This window comes from Balaenoptera borealis (assembly GCF_965194805.1).
Source record: "Balaenoptera borealis genome assembly, chromosome: 6".
In the NCBI taxonomy this organism is placed as follows: domain Eukaryota; kingdom Metazoa; phylum Chordata; class Mammalia; order Artiodactyla; family Balaenopteridae; genus Balaenoptera; species Balaenoptera borealis.
In genome coordinates this window covers 62,295,564-62,316,019 of record NC_138863.1, presented here as the reverse complement: position 1 = coordinate 62,316,019, position 20,456 = coordinate 62,295,564, and the positions used below count along the sequence as shown (strand labels likewise).

Genomic DNA, 20,456 nt, shown 5'->3' with positions numbered 1-20,456 from the left:
TCACTAATATGTTAGAATACAGATGAATAAACTGTTCTGACTAATAATAATTTTAAAATGCTTAGGTTATAAATTTGACGTTATTAAGTAAAATTAAGTTTCAGCTCTTTGGACTTTTATATGAATTAGCAGCAAAATTGGTTCTAACACTGGAGATGACTAATACCATGCTTAAAATACTCCTTCTTCAAATCTATCAATAGTAGGGATTAGGAAGTAACTTTTAATTTAATAGGCAGGAAGTTTTTTAAATGGTGAGTACACTCCCAAGAGAAAATCTCACATATGTACACAAGGAGATGCACATAAAGATACTGAGTGCTACTTTGTTTTTGATAGCAAAAAGTTGGAATCAGCCTAAATGTTGATCAAGACTGGGTAAAGATATTGGTACATATTTATATGATGTAATATTACCCAGTGATTAAAGTGACAGTCACTTACTCACTCACTCTCATTCTCTCTTTCTCTCCCTCGTTCCTTGTCTTTCTCTCTATGTATGTATGTGTGTGCCCCTGTTACCTTTTATGCCCAGTATCATCACAGGTCTATATATATATATATATATATATATATAGAAAGAGAGAGAGAGACACAGAGAGAAATGGGAGAAGGGGTGGGTGGGGAATCATGATGTTGAATGGAAAAAAGTAAATTTGCAAAATGAAACCACCAGTATGATATCATTTTTATAATTTAACATACAAAATCTGTGTATTATGGGTACAAATATGTGTATGACCAATAATTTTAAATTGGAAGGATACCCACGAAATAGCGGTCACTCAGGAAAGGGGAGTGGGATGGAACATGGGTCCCAAAGGGCTTTAAAATAAACAAGATAAAATGTAAGCATTTATTGATTCGTTGGTATCTGCTATATTATTCTCTGAAGTTTTCTGTAGTTTTAAAAATTTCTCAAGACACGTGGGGTGGTGCTGGTGGACAGCAGGAGGGGACCTCAAGGGAAGTACCCTAGTGAGAATTACCTGCCTGACACTGAACAGAAAACAATGCAAGGAAGTGCTGTGGTTGGCACATAAGAAAAGCAGATATAAGTGTTAGATGGGCCCACTTGGCTGTGCTCCTCATGGCCGCGGAAGGCTTGAGCTCTGGAGCTCCCCTTACCCCCTGGGAGCCCTGCAGTGATGGGGAGAGAGCTGGGGACCTGGACTGGACTTGCTCGTCCTGTCCCTTCTCTGAAGTCTCTGAACACGTTGTGTGGTAAGACTGTGGCTGCGTTGTTCTCGTGGCCTACTGTTTGCTGTATTTTTTACTGCCTTAGTGCTAATATTCTCTGGATAAACTCTAGGCATGAAAGGATGCATACCAGAAGACCCTATCATGTGGAAGATGCAGAAAAATACTGCCTTGAGGATGATTTGGTCAATCTCGAGGTTCTGGATGAGGTACTAAATATTTAGTAGACAATTTTCACCAATGACATTTGTTTCACATGAGTGGTGTGACCTTTCTGTTGTAGATGATATTCTCCTAAGGTCACTTGAAACTTTAATTGTTTGTATAGCCTTGGGGTGAAGCTCAGGAACGTTTGGTTGCTGTGACTATGGTCCGGTGTTTTGTGCATTTATAGTCCCCCAAATGTCCTAAATGATGAAGAGAAAAGGATTTGGATTTTTCCCGTAAAGGCCTTTATATGGTAGGCTTAAATGATGTACTAGATCAGCTGAAATTATTTTCTGTTTATAGAAAAGTGCACCTTAACCCTTAAATTAAGATAGTTGTTTGTTCTTCATAAAGAGGAGCTTCATTTAGGGAAATAGTGAAGCTAATATAGCTTGAATTCTAAATTTGGAAACTGTGATAATCCCCATTTAAAATACGCATGTTTAATAGAGCTGTTAATTGCACTGGAGCTGCTTCTGCTGATTCTAACTCTGGGGACCCTTAACTGCAAAGCATGAATCACTAAAGTGTGATATAAAAGTGTTCAATTCTGCATTCCCACCACATAAATTTTAAGTGTAATACTTTGAGAAATGAAGTTACAGTTTGTCTGTACTTTATTAATAGGAATGGCCTATTAAATAAAATTCTAAATAGAACATTTTGGTTGGGTGAGACATGTTTTTCATAATAACAAACAAAATCTTTGTTGCATATGTCAGAGTCTTTTAGCAAGTCCTAAGTGGGCGAATTCTTTTAGCATATTCCTAATTTTTTCTTTTTTCAAGGCAAATATCTGCATTTAGGATCATTAGGGTCCTAATGATTAGGATCCTAATCAATAGGGTATGACTTAAATGGACTATTTTAATGTTTTAGAGAAAAATATTCTTGTAAGAATACATTTGTTGTTATTTTTAGGATCTCTCCCTTGACTGGAAATAATGTTTACTCTCAGTACTATTTATCCTCTTATTAGGATACAATTATTCATCAGTTGCAGAAGCGTTATGTGGACTTACTGATTTATACATATGTTGGAGACATCTTAATTGCCTTAAACCCCTTCCAGAATCTAAACATATACTCTCCACAGGTAAGGGATCCTTTATGAGCATGTGGCTCCTTCATAGGAAATGTGAAATCTCAAGGGAAAATGAAAAGGGAGAAAAAATGAGAAAAAAATTATGTCATCCTAGGGGTGTACATACCCCAAACTGAAGATAATAATGCAACACAGATGGAATTGTTACATTTTGGGGGTAACTTTTTAAGTTAATATGTAACAAAACAGCTAACCATATACCAGGCATTGGGTTACCTTGTTTATCTCTCACGAACCTGTGTGACAGGTAATATTATTAAGCCTATTTGGCAGATGAGGACATAGTGAAGTTAATGCCCTTCCACAAGCTTAGGAAGCCAGTAAGTGAAGAACTGGGATTTGAAGTCAGCTCTATAGACTCCAGAGCCTCAGCTCTACAGCCTCCCTGATGCCACAATTCCCCTAATAAGTGACGAAGCCTTGGTTTTGTGGGCAAAAGGTACTGGGACATTAGAAGAGTTCTTTAAGTTAATGTTTTTCAGTTTTCCAGACTTTATCATGGAGTGAAACGTGCCTCAAATCCCCCCCACATATTTGCATCAGCAGATGCTGCTTACCAATGCATGGTTACTTTCAACAAAGACCAGGTAAGAACTTACTGCCCTTCCCCACCAAGTCCCACAGTAGGATGTGTTCTGTCCTCCTCTGCAGCTCTTAAATCTTCCTAAAAACTTTCCATTCTGGTTGCTGGTGCTGACTCAAGGAAATAGGCAGTAAAATAGTAGCTCAGTGGAACAGGAACAGTGATAAAGCCAGAGTAGCAGGAAAATGTGAAAACGCTTTTCAAGAAATGTGAAACGTCCTTATCAAGGGCACTCATTTCCCCTGGTAAAATATAATAAGGATAATTCTAATATGAATATAAGAACATAGAGCTAACACAAACCTGATGACATGGCAATGACTGTCATAAAAATGGGATGGAGAATGATGGACATGAAGTTCTTTCCAATGAAGGTCTCAGAAATTTCATGGTCCAGTCCTTTTTGTATGAAATACTGCACACAGGTTGATAGTGGTTCTGCACCACACTGTTTAGCTGCCTAGAAATTGTGATGAATTGGGTAAAGACTGAACAAATCTTAAACTCAGTGCTAGTTAAACACGAAGCTCACCCATACGTTTTAACTTTCTGGACCTCTGATTCACAGCAGTGGCATATCCAACCTTTGACCCTTCCTTTACTTTCAGTATGTGTGTTTTCCCTTCTGTCTTTATTCTGTTTGAAATAGAAACAATCTAATGTGGTGGGAAAATTTTATGAGAGAAGCACAATGTGTATATTTCCTGAGACCTGTGAAGTCCCAGCTTTGGATTTGCTGAGGAGCTGATTGAAATTATAATAGTGCCAGTTACGAAATGGAGTACCTGGATTCACTATGTGTTAGAAGCTTGGCTTCTCCACATTCTTACCTTTCCCAGAGACTTGTGAAATGTCCATAGAATTCATAGAAAGGAAGGAAATGAAGAGCAATATATGTGTTTCTCAAGTTAAAAAGTTACCCCACTGTGTTATCTTTTTTCTGACACTAAATGTGTGTCTTTACCAACACCAGCCAGTTCTCCAATTCCCTGACACCAACTGGATGTCTAACAATTCAGTTCCATTCAATTCTGATACGAACTATCCGTATTTAGCACAGACCTCACAGGTTCAGGACTCAGTCCACAAGACTGCCCCTACTTCAGACACCAGCTGTGAATGGGGTACCCAGACTACCTACACTTCCTCCTGGCTGACTGCAAATTCAGGGATTCCCACAGCTCCCCACAGGTTTGATAATTCACTAGAACGACTCACAGAACTCAGGAAAACACTTTACTTAGGTTTACTGGGTTTTTATAAAGGATACAACTCAGGAGCAGCCAAATGGAAGAGATGCATAGGACAAGATACAGGGAGGAAAGTGGAGTAAAGCTTCCACACATTATCCTCCCAGGCCTGCGACCTATTCACACTGGAAGCTCTCTGAATCTTGTTGTTCAAGAGTTTTTATGACTCAGTCAATCTCTGGCCCTTCTCTCCTCCCCAGAAGTTGGGGTGGCGGGGGTGAAATTTCCCTCCCTCTAAATCATGTGTTTGGTCTCTTTAGTAACCAGCCCCCATCCTGAAGCTATCTTGGGCTCCACCTTGAACCACTTGGTGAGCAGTTAGGTTTGGTTGAAAGGGACTTGTCTGTGAATAACAAAGGATGCTCTCATCACTCTGTCATTCAGGACATTCCAAGGGTTTTAGGAGCTCAGTGCCAGGAACCAGAGACAAAGACCAAATATATGTTTTTTTATTATACCACACCCACTAATCTCCTTTATATATACATAAAGAGCTCCTAGAAACAAATGATAAAAGACCAATAATATATTTTTAAAAAAAGGCAAAATATGGACTGGTCACAAAAAAAGGAAAATATGAATGACCTTAAACTTACGAAAGGATGCCCAATCTCACTCATAATAAAAGAAGTGCAAATTAAAACTGTACCGAGATACAATGTTTTGCCTATCAGACTGGCAAAAATCCAACATAGCCAGTTGGTGAGGGTGCAGGAGAACAGACACTTTCATATACTGATACAGTCCTTAGGAAAGCAATTTGGTATTATCTATCAAACTTATAAATGTGTTTACCTTTTGGTACAACAACCCTATTTCTGGGAATTTATTCTACAAATGAACCCGCATGTAAATATAATGACCTACGTATCGGGTTATTCATTGCAGTATTGTTTGTAATAACATTGGGAAAAAACTCAAGTATCCATCAACATGGGATGGGTTAAATAGACTATGGTACATCTGTATAAGGGAGCGACAAACGACTGAAAAGGTTGAGGAAGCTCTCGGTGTACTGAAATAGAAAGATTCCTAAGATATATTGCTCAGTGAAGATTTAAGGTGTACAGTGGTGGATGTTACATGAAAACCATAGCTGAGCACACAGGGTGTTTACTGTGCTTTGAATTCTTCACCAACGCTTCATTTTCTGTGTTAGTGCATTGTCATCAGTGGAGAAAGTGGCTCTGGGAAGACGGAAAGCGCCCACCTGATAGTTCAGCATTTGACCTTCTTGGGAAAGGTATTGACGACCTGCTTTCTGTATCGTGGTTAGAAGACTGCGTATTTTCTAAATGATGGAAATACTGGTTGTTATTAGGGGTTACATAGAAACATTCCATCTTTATTATGTTCACCTCCTGATCGCTAGGCCTCTTAAGATGTCAGCATGTCCTCCACCTTTCACATAGTGAAGAAAATAATGCCAGCACCAATTTACTAGATTATCGGCAATTAATTTTTCATGTTTTCGATGTAATACAAACATTCAGCCATTAAGTAGTAAAAGTGGTTAAACATTAGGAGCAGGAGCAGGGAGAGCCACTAAGGTGATTAAAGGATTGGAAAATGGAACTCTCTGAACACAAGTTGAGGGAAATGGAAATTTTCAGCTTGGTGAAATGGACATCAAACGTATAGCTTTAAAAATACCCTAGCAGTTGCTTATACTCAGAATTAGTGTATTATGAGACTAAGAACAAATTTAAGAGTATTTCTTACAGATGAGGTTTATTGAATATTATAGTGAATAACTGAGAAAAGTGATGGGATCTCTCTATTTAAAATTCTTTCTAAGCTCTTCAGGCATTTTATCTGTCAAGAACTTTAAGAGAAGTGTAGCTGGTTGTAAAAACTAATGGCCTAATCTAGCCTCATCTGATGCTTATACACCTGGGGAAATGCTCATCTGAGAAAACAATGCTGGTGATTGATGCTAATTTCCCCAAATGGAGTTTTTCCCCCAGAGGATAAATGTGAGATCTGCGGGCTGGGTGGTGTGGGTGGACCTTGCGTGGCAGCTCTATTGGAGTAGTGTTTCTGGAGGCTCCTCCTGACTGTTCTTGTTTGGCACAGGCAAGTAATCAGACCTTGAGAGAGAAAATTCTGCAAGTCAACTCTCTGGTGGAAGCCTTTGGAAATGCATGCACTGCCATCAATGACAATTCCAGCCGTTTTGGAAAATATCTGGAAATGATGTTTACACCAACTGGAGCTGTGATGGGGGCAAGAATCTCTGAATATCTCCTTGAAAAATCCAGAGTTATAAAACAGGCAGCGTAGGTGCACTATTTTCTCGCTCTGGCTTTGCGCTGCAGTATAGACCGGGCGGCTTTGGGAATTTTCATGGCTCCATTCACCCTTGTTCTTAGCATCCCTGCCCCCCAGCCCCACCCCCAGCCTCCCCAAGAGCAAGGAATTATTTAAGCAAAGGATAAGTGGTGACTTCTAACCTAAAAGATGTTTACAAGCAGAGTAGGAAGGGCTGGGTGGGATTACATTGGGATAGGTATGCCCGTTCCTCTTGAGTTTGTTATACCAGGTAGAATTTAACAATATGCAGTTACTTTTAAAGATCATTAGGTCCCTTAAAGTTGAGCTTGTCTATCAAAAAAAAAGCACTGAGAATATTCCACATGTTCATTTTTTCCCTAGATTGAGAGAGGAAAAAAACTTTTGTTTTAAGAAGAGCAGTATAGCAATAGTCCAATAGCACGGACTGCCCCTGGTTCAAGTGCTGGCTCTGACCTTGACTGTGTGACCTTGGGTATGTCCCCTAACCTCTCTGTGCCTCATCTGTGAAATGGAGATGCTACTAGAGCCTACCTCATGGGTTTGTTGTGAAAATCAGTGAGCTTGTTTATATAAAATGACTTTAAAAAGTATGTGGGTTGGTATATGTGATCAGAGAGTTAGCCACTGTTATTATTGTTGCAGGACACCAGACTTCCTCAGGGGCATGGCTCCCTTCATACATTAATCAGAAATTATCTGTTGAATTCCTGCTGTGTGCCAGTTCTGTGCTCTCTGTTGGAGTTGCAAGAGTGAACAAAATAGACAAGGTCCCAGTGTTCATGGGGCTTGGAGTGGATAGGGGATGGAAGAGGGGTGGGCGGCCAGGGACAGGGGTGAGGGGGTGGCAGGGGAATCGCAGGCATTAAGCACAAAAAACCATAAATGCAGACCAAGTGTGTTAAGTACCAGGAAGCAAAGTAAGGTGCTCTGAAGGTAAAACAGGAGAAAGAGCAATGACCTAGTCCAGGAAGAGAGGGCTCCCTGTGTAAGAGATGTTGAATCTGAGGATCACTAGGAGTGAGCCAACGAGATGGGGACAGGAGTGGGGAGGAGGGAGAGAGGAGCAAAGACAAGACTGAGGCCAGATCATGCAGGGCTTGGGAACCAGGCTGAGGAACCTTATTCTAAAGGCAGTTCTTCTGAACCTTATTCTAAAGGTAATAGGAAACCATTTAACATTTTCAAGAAGGGGAGTCTCAAAAACCAACTTGCATTTTGATGTGATGAAATAATGGCTCTGGCTTCAGTGTGGCAAATGGAGTGGAGGAGATGCAAGAAGTACAGTTGTGACATTGAGACCACTAGGAGACTGGTTTCAAATCCATGTGAGAGGGAATGTTAGCCTGCGCTGAGGTGGTAGCGGTGGAGATGGGGAGGCAGGGGAGCTGATGCATCTGAGAGATACTGTGCAAGTAGAACCCACAGGACTTGTTTTAGGTTCAGAACCCCAGCATCTTCTTTTATCGTATACCTGCAGTTTCCTCACAAAATAGGGACTGACATGAAAATTAAACAAATGTACAGAAGGCTAGAGTCAGTCATTTTAGCTTCCCTGTGGTGTCTTGATTAATTTTTATGAGGTCCCTACTTGTTTCTTCCCAAATTAGGTTGATTTTAAAGTTTAGGGAGCTACCTCTGAGAGAATGGAAATTATAGTTTTCTGTGTTCAAATGTAAAGTGGTCTTTTATAAGGAAAATGTGAAGAGGGTTCCAGTCACAGCTGTGTCACTTATTAAGTATCCTTATACCTTACTTTCCTTGTATGCAAAAAGGACATGATAAAGCCAACCTCACAGGGCTGTTATGAGAATTAAATGAGATAATATGTGATTTTTACCAAATATAGAATCTGAAACATAATTGGTACCTAATAAACCATAACTTATTATTATTATTAAATTTAGTCAATATGATAGCACTAATGGATAAAATAGACTGAAGACATTGGATGAGGAGAAGATGGGACCTGTGCAAGTTCTGTTTGTCTGACCTTTCTGGTTCTGTCCTCCTGCAGCACATAGTAGGATTCTCCTTCTTGGAACCCTGTGGCTGGATATGGTCATAGGACTAGTTCTGGCAAATGAGCGTTTAATGGAAAGACCCTCCAGAGTGCTGGCAAAGTACAAGATGGTGGCCGCTCCATCAGCCCGGGCCCAGTGACTCTGATGTGTAACCCCCCCACCCCCTGCACCGTGACCCTCAGTAGACAAGTGCTCTGAGCAAGAAGTAAGACTTTGTTGAGCTAAGCCACTAAGATCTTGGGATGTTTGTCACTGCAACCAGATGGATGTCGGTAGGCAAAGCTTGGAGGAATTGAGTACTAGAAGTATCTGCAAAAATCTGTAGGAAGGTAGGACCACGATGGGTCAGCCAATGCCCACGCTTTTACCAGAGGCTGAAGAACAAATGGCATTCATGCGGGGCATACCAGTTCATGAAGCCCTGTAAAGGCCTTCCCGTCTCAGTGAATGGTGCCACCATCACCAGATACTCAAGGTAGAAAACTGGGAGGCAGCCTGCAGGTCCCTTTCCCTCACCACCCTCATTCATTCTATCCGGACAGTCTTTTAGTTGTTTTTCCAAAACATATCTTTAAGCTTACCCTTGTTCTCCATCATCCCTGCCATTACCTTGTCCAAGTCACTCACTGTCTCACCAGATCCTCCTAATCGGTCTCCTTGCATCCATCTTAACTTCTTACAGTCTAGTCACACACTTACAGTTTAAAACACTTCAAAGAATTCTAATTGCATAATCAACAGAATCCTCATTCTGGCCTAACAAGGCCTTGTGTGGGCTGACCCTGCCCACCCGCCCACCCGCTTCTCACCAGCATTCTTTTGTTCTACATGGGTATCACGCTCAGAGCCTTTTCGTGTACACTGCTCGCTCTCTTCGGAGCGCTTTCCCCCTTCTCTCTGTAGCTCCCTCCAGTCCCTTCTCATGCGTCAAAGTTTGATTTTAGTGTTATTTCCTTCCAGAGTCCTTCCCTTGACTTGACACAAGTGGCCCTCATCCCCCAGCGTTGTTCATCTCAGTCCCTTGTTTGTTTCTTTCAAAGCCCTCATCACCAGTTTCCCCATTGATTCATCTGACTCCATCGCTAGAAGGAAGCTCCAGAGGGCATGAATCCTCTGAGCCCTGTATCCCTGGCACCTAGTGCAGTGCCTGCCGTGCTTGGCACTCAACAAGCTTATCAGTTGAGTGAACAAATGGGTGAGAAATGGCAAGTAGAGACATCTAGAACACAGGGCAGAGCTAAGAATGTATCAGAAGAGCTTGGACAGGATAAACAACCAGAGGAAGACTAGGATATCCAGGAGATGCTGAAGAAAAGTGTGGGGCCCTTGTCACAGATAGGGACAAGGAGTAGAGGAAGACAAGATTTCTTCCACAGAGCTACGTTGGCCAAGGTAAGGATTTGAGAAAATCCTGGGGCATAAACAGAAGAGAATGACCTCCTCCAAAGGAGAGAAAGGGATGTAGAGCAGGGCTTTTCAAACTTATCTTTGCTGAAAGACTAGCTTTTTCAAAAAATATTGGGTTGGCCCAAAAATTTTGTTTGAGTTTTCCTTAAGATGTTACGGAAAAATCCGAACGAACTTTTGGGCCAACCCGATGGTAATTCACAATCTATTGTGAACCAATACTTTCGTAAAATGAAATTGAAATGTATTATCAGAAAAATTATCATACTCTTAGATGTCATAGCAATATCACTTGCTATAAAATGTCTAGACATAGACTTTCTAGTTCCTTGTCTTATCATAAGCTGACAGTAATCCACAGACCACGCTGAGAGCAGCACACATCCGAAAGAACCCTGGCCAGGGTGGCCTAAAAGAGGGTGCATAGCAGGAGACCAGGGGACGGATGCATGCCATTTTGAATCATATTTGAAAGAATACAAGTTTGAGAGAGTAGTCACCTCTGTTCTGCAACCAATTCCCCTCCCTAACTTGCTGTACACCTGGCTAGCTGCTTCCTGTCTTGGGCTTCAGTAAAGTAGGGAGTTTGGCTGATCTCTCTAAGCTGGACATCACTGTCTCTGAAGCAACATGGGCTACAAACAGAAGACGAGTGGCACAGACGCGTAGTCATTTGTTCTGGAAAGATCTCTAAACATATGTAACCTGAGCTGTTACCTATAAATGTTCCATTCTCTAAAACCTCCTTCTGCATATAGTAAACATAAGTGTGTTTAATAGTGTGACATTGTGGCAATTACTGTACTAATCCTATCACTATTGCTATTCTGTAATTGGGAAGTAGCATATTTAATTGCCTGTAAATGCAAATTTGCTACAGAATAATATTTTGCACAGAAAGGAAACTATATAAATTACTTGGAGTGGGGAAGCCCTGAATATGTTGTTAGTAATGTCCCTTTCCTTTTTTTTTTTCCAGGGGAGAGAAAAATTTTCACATATTTTACTATATTTATGCTGGCCTTTACCACCAAAAGAAACTTTCTGAGTTCAGACTTCCTGAGGAAAAGCCTCCTAGGTAAGTGTCAGGGGTTTTAGTTGTTAATTTTTAATGAATATACAATTAGCAATGGACAAAACTTGAAAATAGAGCTGTTCTCCTAACTGGACACTCAGTCCCTTTAGCTGAAATGCCCATATGAGATGGCAGGAACTACATCTCCCTTTGCATTTTCTAGAAAGTTCAAAAACTCAACTGCAGCCATTTTACTCAGCATGTGCAGCATTATTTTATCACTGTAAGGAAATGCCCTTGCAAAGAAGGAGCCCAGTGATGCCCTGGTATTTGGTGTGCCATTTCCAAGTCAATGCTCATTCTGTTTGGTCATAATCTCTGTAGGTACATAGCTGATGAAACCGGAAGGGTGATGCACGACATAACTTCCAAGGAGTCTTACAGAAGACAGTTTGAAGCAATTCAGCATTGCTTCAGGATTATAGGGTTCACTGACAAGGTGAGTGATTGTCAGCAGAGAAAGAATCTCAAGTGTTAATATTCTTGGGTGAATGTGAGTGAAGATATGAATGTTCTAACTTGGGGCTGGACACTTGCTTTTCAAATGCCATGCTGGTCATGTTATAAGGTCTTGCTACTCAAAAGTGTGATGCGCGGATGAGAAACATTGTCATTACACAAGACTTGTTAGAAACGCAGACTCTCAGATCCAATTAAGAACAGCAGAATCAGAATCTCCATTTTAATAAGATGCGAGGTGAACATTAAAATATAAGTACCCTTGTAAGTGCCACGTGCCTGTGAATTGTTGTCACTGTCATCAGTTCACGCCAGCTGTGATAACAAACACCTAAACAGTGCTGCCCTTTCCTGAGTTGGGGTTGTTCCAGCCGTTAGAGTGAATTGTGTCATAGGAGTATAGGAATATGTAGGTTACCCCCAAGCCACAGGAGTATATTTATGCAAGTAGTTCCTTGTGCCCCCAAACAAATTAATTTAAACCTTTTCAACTTTCTTGCAGTCACTTGCTTCTCCATGGCACACAGTTGCACATTATTAGCCATAGCTCTAAGTACTGAATTACCCTTATCATACTAGATACAGGCTGTCTCTATTAAATATATGCCAGAGGTGACAGAAAATATTTATTACCCTAGGCTCAAATATTACTCTGTGGTACATTTATGTCATAGTTTCTGGGCTTCTTGCCATCAATTTTGTAAAACATACAGATTCTTTTGCTTTTCCAACAAAGGAGGTGAATGATTAGGAGGTAAGTGAGAGTGTTTAAATCTTCAGGGATTAGATTACAAAACACTTGAGTTACCCTGGGACAACCACTCTGGATAAAGGATTGCTTTTGTAATCTATTGAGTTTGGCCAGCCCTTTCCTCCCCAGCATGGTTGATTTTAGTCATAAAAATACTTTTCTTCTTTCTAGCCAGCTGTTAATTTTCTCTGTCAGCCTCTCACAGACTTTAAACTGACAGACAGTGGAAAATCCCAAAAGTCAGATACAAATAGAAATATATTTCCCTTGGCTCCTTAGAGGAGAGCAACTAAACAGGTTCCAGCATTGTTAAAGGACCTTTATGGTTATTAATTTATAGAGCTGGTTGTCATCAAAGGTGCATCACCAGAAAAGTCAAAGTTCAGTGGAGATGGCAGTAGAGCCATTTAAAGTCACCTGGGTCATGCCAAAGTGTTTAGGGACATACTTTCTTGAAAGGGTACAGGAACAGTAGAGAAGTCAGTCATAGGGTTAATAATATTTTGCATTCCATAAGTACAATGATGGTTGCAGAATACTGTGGAGAGATTGGTACTCGCTCTAAAGGAAAGGCTATAATATCAGCCCTGTCCAGTGATAGAAATGTGCTGCAAATAATAATAAAACAGATGCTGTTTTAAGATAACAAAATTAAAAATGTTAAGTATGTATCCTTGAAGTAAGCCATCCCTAACCCCTATGGGAAAAAAAGTCCAGTAGAAATGAATGAATGGCTGCATAAATAGATATGAAAATAAAGAAACATAAAAGGTGGTAAACATTTTTAATTTGTGCCTGGTCTGGACTGTTAAATGAATAACCAGACTGGAATTATATGTATATGTGTAAATATTCACCATGTCCACTGTTAATTCATACTGGAAATAAACACAATTTATGTCAGTTAGCAGCCCTGGAAATGGAAGGAAGAGTCTAGATCTTATCTTTCTTATCCTTAATTCTTTGGTTATATCTCTGTCTGTATCTCTATAGACAAACCATTTTGCTGAATCGACTCAGTTTGCTTTATGTTTGTAAACTCAAAGTAGTTTGACTAAATTCAGAAAGATTCAGTTGACTGTAGTCAGGCAGTAGATGCTAAATAGCTGATGTAACAGAATTTCTCTTAAGTTTTTCTGAGGGACATTTCTAGACAGAGCTTGAATGAGCTGGTCAATTTAATAAAAATTATGAATGGTCCGTATCCTTTCTTATAATGTCACTAATTCGGATGCCCTTCAGTTTTTCCCAAACCCTTAGAGCTCCTGAACTCAGGAGCATGAATTAAATTCTGGGACACCAGCCAAAAGTATCTGAAAGAACCATTGACCCTATGTTTATTGTAAAGAAACTTCACTGGTGGAAGGAATCTTCCAATAACAATGAAGTTCCTCATGGGGGCGGGGATTATACTTAAAACCCTATGATAAAGATCAGTGCTTTTCTACTCTTAGTTTGTTTGTTTGGGTTTTTGTTTGTTTTTTCCTTAACATCTTTATTGGAGTATAATTGCTTTACAATGTTGTGTTAGTTTCTGCTGTATAGCTGTGAATCAGCTATACATATACATATATCCTCATATCCCCTCCCTCTTGCATCTCCCTCCCACCCTCCCTATTCCATCTACTCTTATTTTTGGATTCAACTATACTATTTTTGTTTAATATTATGCTTGTCTTGCTGGTATATGAATGATAATAACATATTAAATAAATTGAGTTTTAGGTATGTTTATGTTTAATACTACATGAAGAGTTTTTGGCAGGTTATCTGTGATGGTCAAGATTGGACATTTACTGCAGATCACTTGATGAAGAGGTTAGGGGGAAGGCTTTGCGATTAGGGCAAATTTTTTTCCTTTTCTTCAAAACAGATTGTGAATTGGGAGAGTACTGCTGAGGATAGACTGAGGGTTATATGTTAAAATGTTAATTGGGAGTGTTGAGGATTTCAAGTGTCTTAAAGACAATAGGACTTACCATTGACTTTAAAAAAAAAAAAAAACCTTTATTGATGTATGATTGACATGCCAAAAAAATTTTTTTAAACCAACTACTGACTTGCAAGTTACAAATGTTGTGAGCCTCTGAAAAGGGAACTGAGTAAAGGCATTGGAATAGAGCCTGTAAGGGAGAAGGCCCTTCAGCTGGGCCTAATGCAGTGCTTTGGGCAAAACTGGTGAAAAACTCAAGACATTAAAAAAGAAGCACGGTAAAGAGAGACTGAGAGGGCAAGTAAATTCCTAGGGAGAAACCAGAGACACAACTGCCGTGAGATGCCCATGAACCCGGCCAGAGGTAATTTGCTTAAATCAGCTCCAGGCTAACAGAGAAAACCAGGATTCTTCTCAACTTTCCACTTAGCCTCAACTCTATGGAGAGAATACCTATCTCAGTGAAAGAAGTATCTTCTGAGAAAAAGAGAGAAGAAGCCAAGACCATACATTCCTGTGTGGGGCCTTGGTGGAGAAATGCTTCCCCACTTTTGCTGATTGGTGGTGAAACTGAATTCACACTCATCAACAGTGAACTGGGAAACCTAATTGGAGGAGTTGTTAGTCTTCTTAATGAATTTTCCTGTTCTGAGTGAAGTGATTCCATTTTATCATATAGAAAGTTGGAAATTGGTAAGAAATAAAAAGAGAGCAGCTTAGCAAGATTCTATAGGAAAGGCAGGGTTACCAGGAAAGGCTTCATAGCTGGAGATGAGGCAAGAGAAAATGAGCAAGGTAAGGAAGGTGAAAAATCCTTCCCAGGTTGGCTATGTGGGGAAGAGAAGAGACATTGGATTAAGTATTAGGGAGTGAGGAATAATCCCACAGATGGACATACTACTGATTGAACTCTACCCTTATATGAATAATGTTTTGACCTGAACACAGGAGTGGATGTAGGTTCCTAGGCCAGAAAGGAAGAACTAATTAGCCCAAGAATGGGACTAAAGAGTCAAGTGGAATAGCCTGGAAATGGAGCAGGGGAGCACGGTAAGGCGAATACCTCCATAATGAGGTGATGAGCGTTGGTCACGCCTTCTGGAGTTCCCTTCTCTGAACCAAGGAAGGAGACCCAATCTGCTGTTAACTTCAGTCTTTTGCACAGTGCTTGAACCCCAAAATTTTTGCTGAAGGTTATAGGTAGTTCTCCTCTTTGAAAGAGGAAATCTGAGCATTATGCTGAAAAGAATACTGTCAAAGACACAAAAGGTGAGGGTGTGGTCTTTGACTGTCATTTCCTTTGGGGATGGTCATCCCAGTGGTGAAATGCCTGGAAGCCTTATTTTGGGAGGTTTCATAGCTTGTATAGTTATACATGGTGTGTGTGTGTGTATGTTTCAATTAGAAGAAATACTTTTTTCCCTAAGTATATTGAGAGTTTTAGATAAGCTCTTTTTTTTAATGCATTCTTTTTTTTAAATTAATTTATTTATTTTTGGCTGTGTTGGGTGTTCGTTGCTATGTGCGGGCTTTCTCTAGTTCCGGCGAGCGGGGGCTACCCTTCGTTGTGGTGCACGGGCTTCTCATTGCAGTGGCTTCTCTTGTTGTGGAGCACGCGCTCTAGGCACGCGGGCTTCAGTAGTTGTGGCTCACAGGCTCTAGAGCGCAGGCTCAGTAGTTGTGGTGCATGGGCTTAGTTGCTCCGCGGCATGTGGGATCTTCCCAGACCAGGGCCCAAACCTGTGTCCCCTTCATTGGCAGACGGATACTTAACCACTGCGCCACCTGGGAAGCCCTAGATAAGCTCTTGAGATAACTGTGTATCGAAATGACAGATATAGAACTCACTGCTGTGGAGTCTCTGTTTTACTGTCTGGGATCTGCTTCTGTGGGGAATTGCTGGATGCATTCTGTAAGCCTCACACTGTATTGATCAAGGTAATGAGGTGCTGTCATGTTAAATCCATGCTAGTCCCAGAAAACCTGTTTGGTAGGTGTTCTCCTTAGCCACTTTTAAGTTGTGTGATTAAAACAGTGATTCTTGAAGTCAGGAACATGACATCTTGCCTTTGATTTAGGAGTTTGAAGAACAGTATTTTTCTATAGTGGAAGCCCAGTTTAAAATTCTCATTTGTCTTTGTAGCATTGTCATGTATCCAGCAGATGTCACTGTTACAGTCCGTGTTCAGCTTTTTGGCTTTACTGAGCATTGTTTGCAGGAAGGCTCGATTTGGGGACAATGCTTTATCAATGGTCTAAGGGCAGTTCCTATTAGTTTGTTGCTATGTATAGTACTAAATCAAGTTCCCTGCCCGAGTATTTTTTGTGGAAGTACTTTTCTCTATCTATAAGCATAATACGCAGAAATTTCCTGGCTATATATTTCATTTCTCACCTGCAGGAAATGCAAATATTTAAATAAATAATTGTACTTTCTTTCTTTCTTTTATCATTAATGATACTTATGTATTCCACTTTCAGTATTAAAGAGGACTTAGAGCAGCTGAACTGTTTTTACCCACATCACTTCTGTTTTCACCAAATGTGTGGAGTTTTCTTCCCCACAGCAACCAATTCTCCTACAATTCAATTCAGTTCTGACACTGTCTAACCTTGAGTTAGCTTCTGATTGCACAAGTTAGGGGCTTTGTCCCACAAGACTGCCCCCACTTCAGGTACCAGTTGCAATTCCCATGTTCTCTTATTTCTGATGGACTGGCTATAAATTGGGAGTTCCCAAGACCTCCCCCTCCTCAGGTTCAATAATTTGATAGAAGGACTCACAGAACTCAGGAAAACGGTTTACTTACTATTACTGGTTTATTATAAAGGATACAACTCAGGAACAGACAAATGGAAGAGATGCATAGGGCAAGGTATTGGGAGAGGGGACACCACCTCCTTTTACCACCTTCCTGTGTTTGCCAACCCGGAAGTGCTCCAAGCCTCATCAATTAGGGATTTTAGTGGAGGCTCCATTACATACGCATGACTGATCAAGCCATTGCCTACTGATGATTAACTCCATCTCCAGCCAGTATCCCCTCCTTGAGGTGCGGGGTTCCACTAAAAGTTCCAACCCTTGAATCACTTCGTTGGTGCCTCTGTCAACCAGCCCTTCCCCCACCTATCCTCCAAGAGTCACCTCATTAGCACAGACTCAGGTGTGGTTGAAAGGGGCTTATCGTGAATAACAAAGAACACCCTTCTCACCCCTATCACTCAGAAAATTCCTGGAGTTTTAGAAACTCTTGTGCCAGAAATGGGTATGAAGACCAAATATATACTAGGCTGGCCAAAAAGTTCATAAACCCGAACGAACTTTTTGGCCAACCCAATATTATTATATTAAAACACCACAGATCGTGTCTAATGAGTCTTTCAAAAGATTTTCTGACCTCATTCATGACTATATACTCCATAATTTAACTTCGAATGTTCTAGTGAAACATCAGTGAATGCCTTGCCAACTATTTCATAAAAGCTATATTCAAAAGAGTTTAAGGAAACATATCCACTCTTGTTTTGAAGAAAGAACCATACCTGAATTTGGGAGGTGGTATTAGTTAGGGTGAAAGGCTAAAAGTGGCTGAAAGAACAAAGAAGATCAGTTCTCTCTAATGTAAGCATTCCAAAGCAAGAGTTTCAGGTTGTACAACATCTCTGTTCCATCAGGTCATTGGTCTGAGGCATCCTAATCAGTGGTATGGTTGAGGCTGGGTTGCTGGGAGTTCCATCCAACAATAACGGCAAAAATGCTTGGAGGAGGCATGCTCCATTCTGTAAGGCAGGCCTGGAAATGGCCCACATTGTTCTGCTTGCTCCTTTCTTAAGAATTTAGTTACATGGCCTAACTGCAAGGGAGGCTTGGAAAATTTTTTGTGTGCCCAGGAGAAGGGGGAGGATGGACGTTGGTGGGCAACTAGCAGTTTACACCACAGCACTAGTGATTTAATTGACTGGCAGTGACCAAACATGGTTCTTGATGTCCTTTTCAGGAGGTGCACTCAGTGTACAGAATTTTGGCTGGGATTTTGAATATTGGAAACATTGAGTTTGCAGCTATTTCCTCTCAACATCAAACTGATAAAAGTGAGGTGCCCAATGCAGAAGCCTTGGAAAATGGTAATTATTTGACGCCTGTGCACTGTGTAGCTAAAGTACATGTTTCTTTTACTTTCGGAGTTTTTCAAGACTCTGAAATATGGTGTTTTGTTGCTGGTCGTTCAACTGGCTCTGGGCGTTTTCACTAGCCAGTATTTCCAGAGGCTGTCTTGTAGAACATCGGTGTTCTTTTCATAAGTGGCAAATAGATGTTCTTCAGAAAAGAATTCCATGCCAGGTAACTCTGCGCAGTGATTCTCACCAGTGTCTGCTTTTGAAAATCATCTACAAATTTTTGAAAAAAATACGAGAGGTTGGACCTCACTCTAAATTCACTGAATCAGCATCTGCAGGGGACAAAGCTGGCACCTATTTATTTTTAAAGTTCCACAGGTAATAATGGTGGCACAAGGAATAAGAATCCTGAGTTAGAAAAAAACTGATTTAAATAAACACCTTTTGTGTTAAACTGTAGCACTTTTTATGGTCTTTAATATACTAATGTGCTTTGTGATTCTCTAAGAGCAGACTATACTCTCCAGCAACTGCTCCAACTTATTTGACCAAAGACCACCTCCTTCCGCATTTTCTTCATCTAACATGTGTGAAGAGCTTTCAGAACAGTTTGGGAGGTATTGCCTCAGTCTGGGTGCTTCTTGGGGTTAAGGAGCCGGCTTGTTTATCCTTGGCCCTGAAGTGCTGAGGATGAGCCTGGCATGTAGCTGGTGCTGAGTAAATACTGGCTAGATGAATGGATGGATGGGTGGATGGATAGATGGATGTCTGCATTCTCCGGCATCATCCTTACCCTCTCTTCTAGCTGCCTCGGTTCTCTGTATCAGCCCTGAAGAGCTCCAGGAGGCCCTCACCTCACACTGCGTGGTCACCCGGGGTGAGACCATCATCCGCGCCAACACCGTCGACAGGGCCTCAGATGTCCGAGATGCCATGTCCAAAGCCCTGTATGGGAGGCTTTTCAGCTGGATTGTAAATCGCATCAATACACTCCTCCAGCCAGACAAAAACTTACGGCAAGTTCCCCCAGAGAGCAGAGGCCTTGGGGAGAGTTGTCATTGACCCCAGTGTCTCTTAGAGATTGCAAGAGGAAGCATTTGGTTCTCTCTTGGGTTTTCTTTAGTGAAGATCTCAGGCCATCTCCTTTAAAAGATGCAGTGTTTATACCCAAGAGGCTCATGATTGACAGAACCATTACAGTGCAGTGTTTAAGAGAACAGTCTTGGCTGGGAACTGGGAAAACTGGGTTTGCATCCAAGCTTCACAGCTTCATCAGTGCATGTTCTAGGTCGTAGTTTTCTCATCTGTAAAATGAGTATAATATCCTCATCATAGTGTTGCTTTTAGAATCAACTGAGACATTTCATGAGAAGTGTTTAAAGCACAGTATCTCACAGTATTATTACTACTACAGCTTTTTCTTTGCTAAGCATTAGTGGTTTCTAGATTGTGGAAGAATTGACAACATCAAACTCTAGAGTCTTCTTCCAACTAAGCTTTGTGTGTGAGAAAGTAGAAGAATAAATGAGCAGCAGCTCCAGCCCCTTCAAACAGAGTGGTTCCTCTTTAATCTCTTTATAAATGGAGCTTCTGAGGAAGGTTTGAAAGGATTCTACTGCTTTAAAACAAGAAGTTGGAAGTACTGTTGAAAAACTCAAGGAGCCAATGGTTTAACACACAGACAGTTTCTCCCCCGAAGGTGGCAGGATGCCGATTTCCCTGAGTGGCTACATGTGTTGACAAAATGCAGGCATGTATATTCTCACTGTCCTGAGATGGCTGTTTCCTCCCCTAAAAGGTTTTATTCTTCTCTCTCATGCAGTACTTCAGACGATGGTATGAACGTGGGGATCTTGGATATTTTTGGATTCGAGAACTTTCAGAGAAATTCATTTGAGCAGCTCTGCATAAACATCGCCAATGAGCAAATCCAATACTATTTCAATCAGCACGTTTTTGCTCTTGAGGAGGTAACAGTGAACTCTGAAGGCACTAGAGCTGGTGGGAAAGGTGCCTGCAGGCTGCTCAGGGTTTGAAGCAGAAACCCTGTT

At 40.9% G+C, this 20,456-nt stretch overlaps 1 protein-coding gene across 1 annotated transcript in view; it reads left to right on the top strand.

Annotated features, from left to right (window-relative positions):
• The window catches only part of MYO3B (myosin IIIB), a 442,582-nt gene that overhangs the window by 230,891 nt on the left and 191,235 nt on the right, over window positions 1-20,456 (top strand). Inside the window, exons 9-18 of the mRNA XM_082395388.1 lie at window positions 1,313-1,409; window positions 2,387-2,503; window positions 2,995-3,099; window positions 5,505-5,588; window positions 6,422-6,624; window positions 11,048-11,146; window positions 11,468-11,582; window positions 18,285-18,411; window positions 19,211-19,421; window positions 20,228-20,375. Coding sequence (XP_082251514.1) covers window positions 1,313-1,409; window positions 2,387-2,503; window positions 2,995-3,099; window positions 5,505-5,588; window positions 6,422-6,624; window positions 11,048-11,146; window positions 11,468-11,582; window positions 18,285-18,411; window positions 19,211-19,421; window positions 20,228-20,375 — 1,306 coding nt within the window. The remainder of the gene's footprint in view (window positions 1-1,312; window positions 1,410-2,386; window positions 2,504-2,994; window positions 3,100-5,504; window positions 5,589-6,421; window positions 6,625-11,047; window positions 11,147-11,467; window positions 11,583-18,284; window positions 18,412-19,210; window positions 19,422-20,227; window positions 20,376-20,456) is intronic.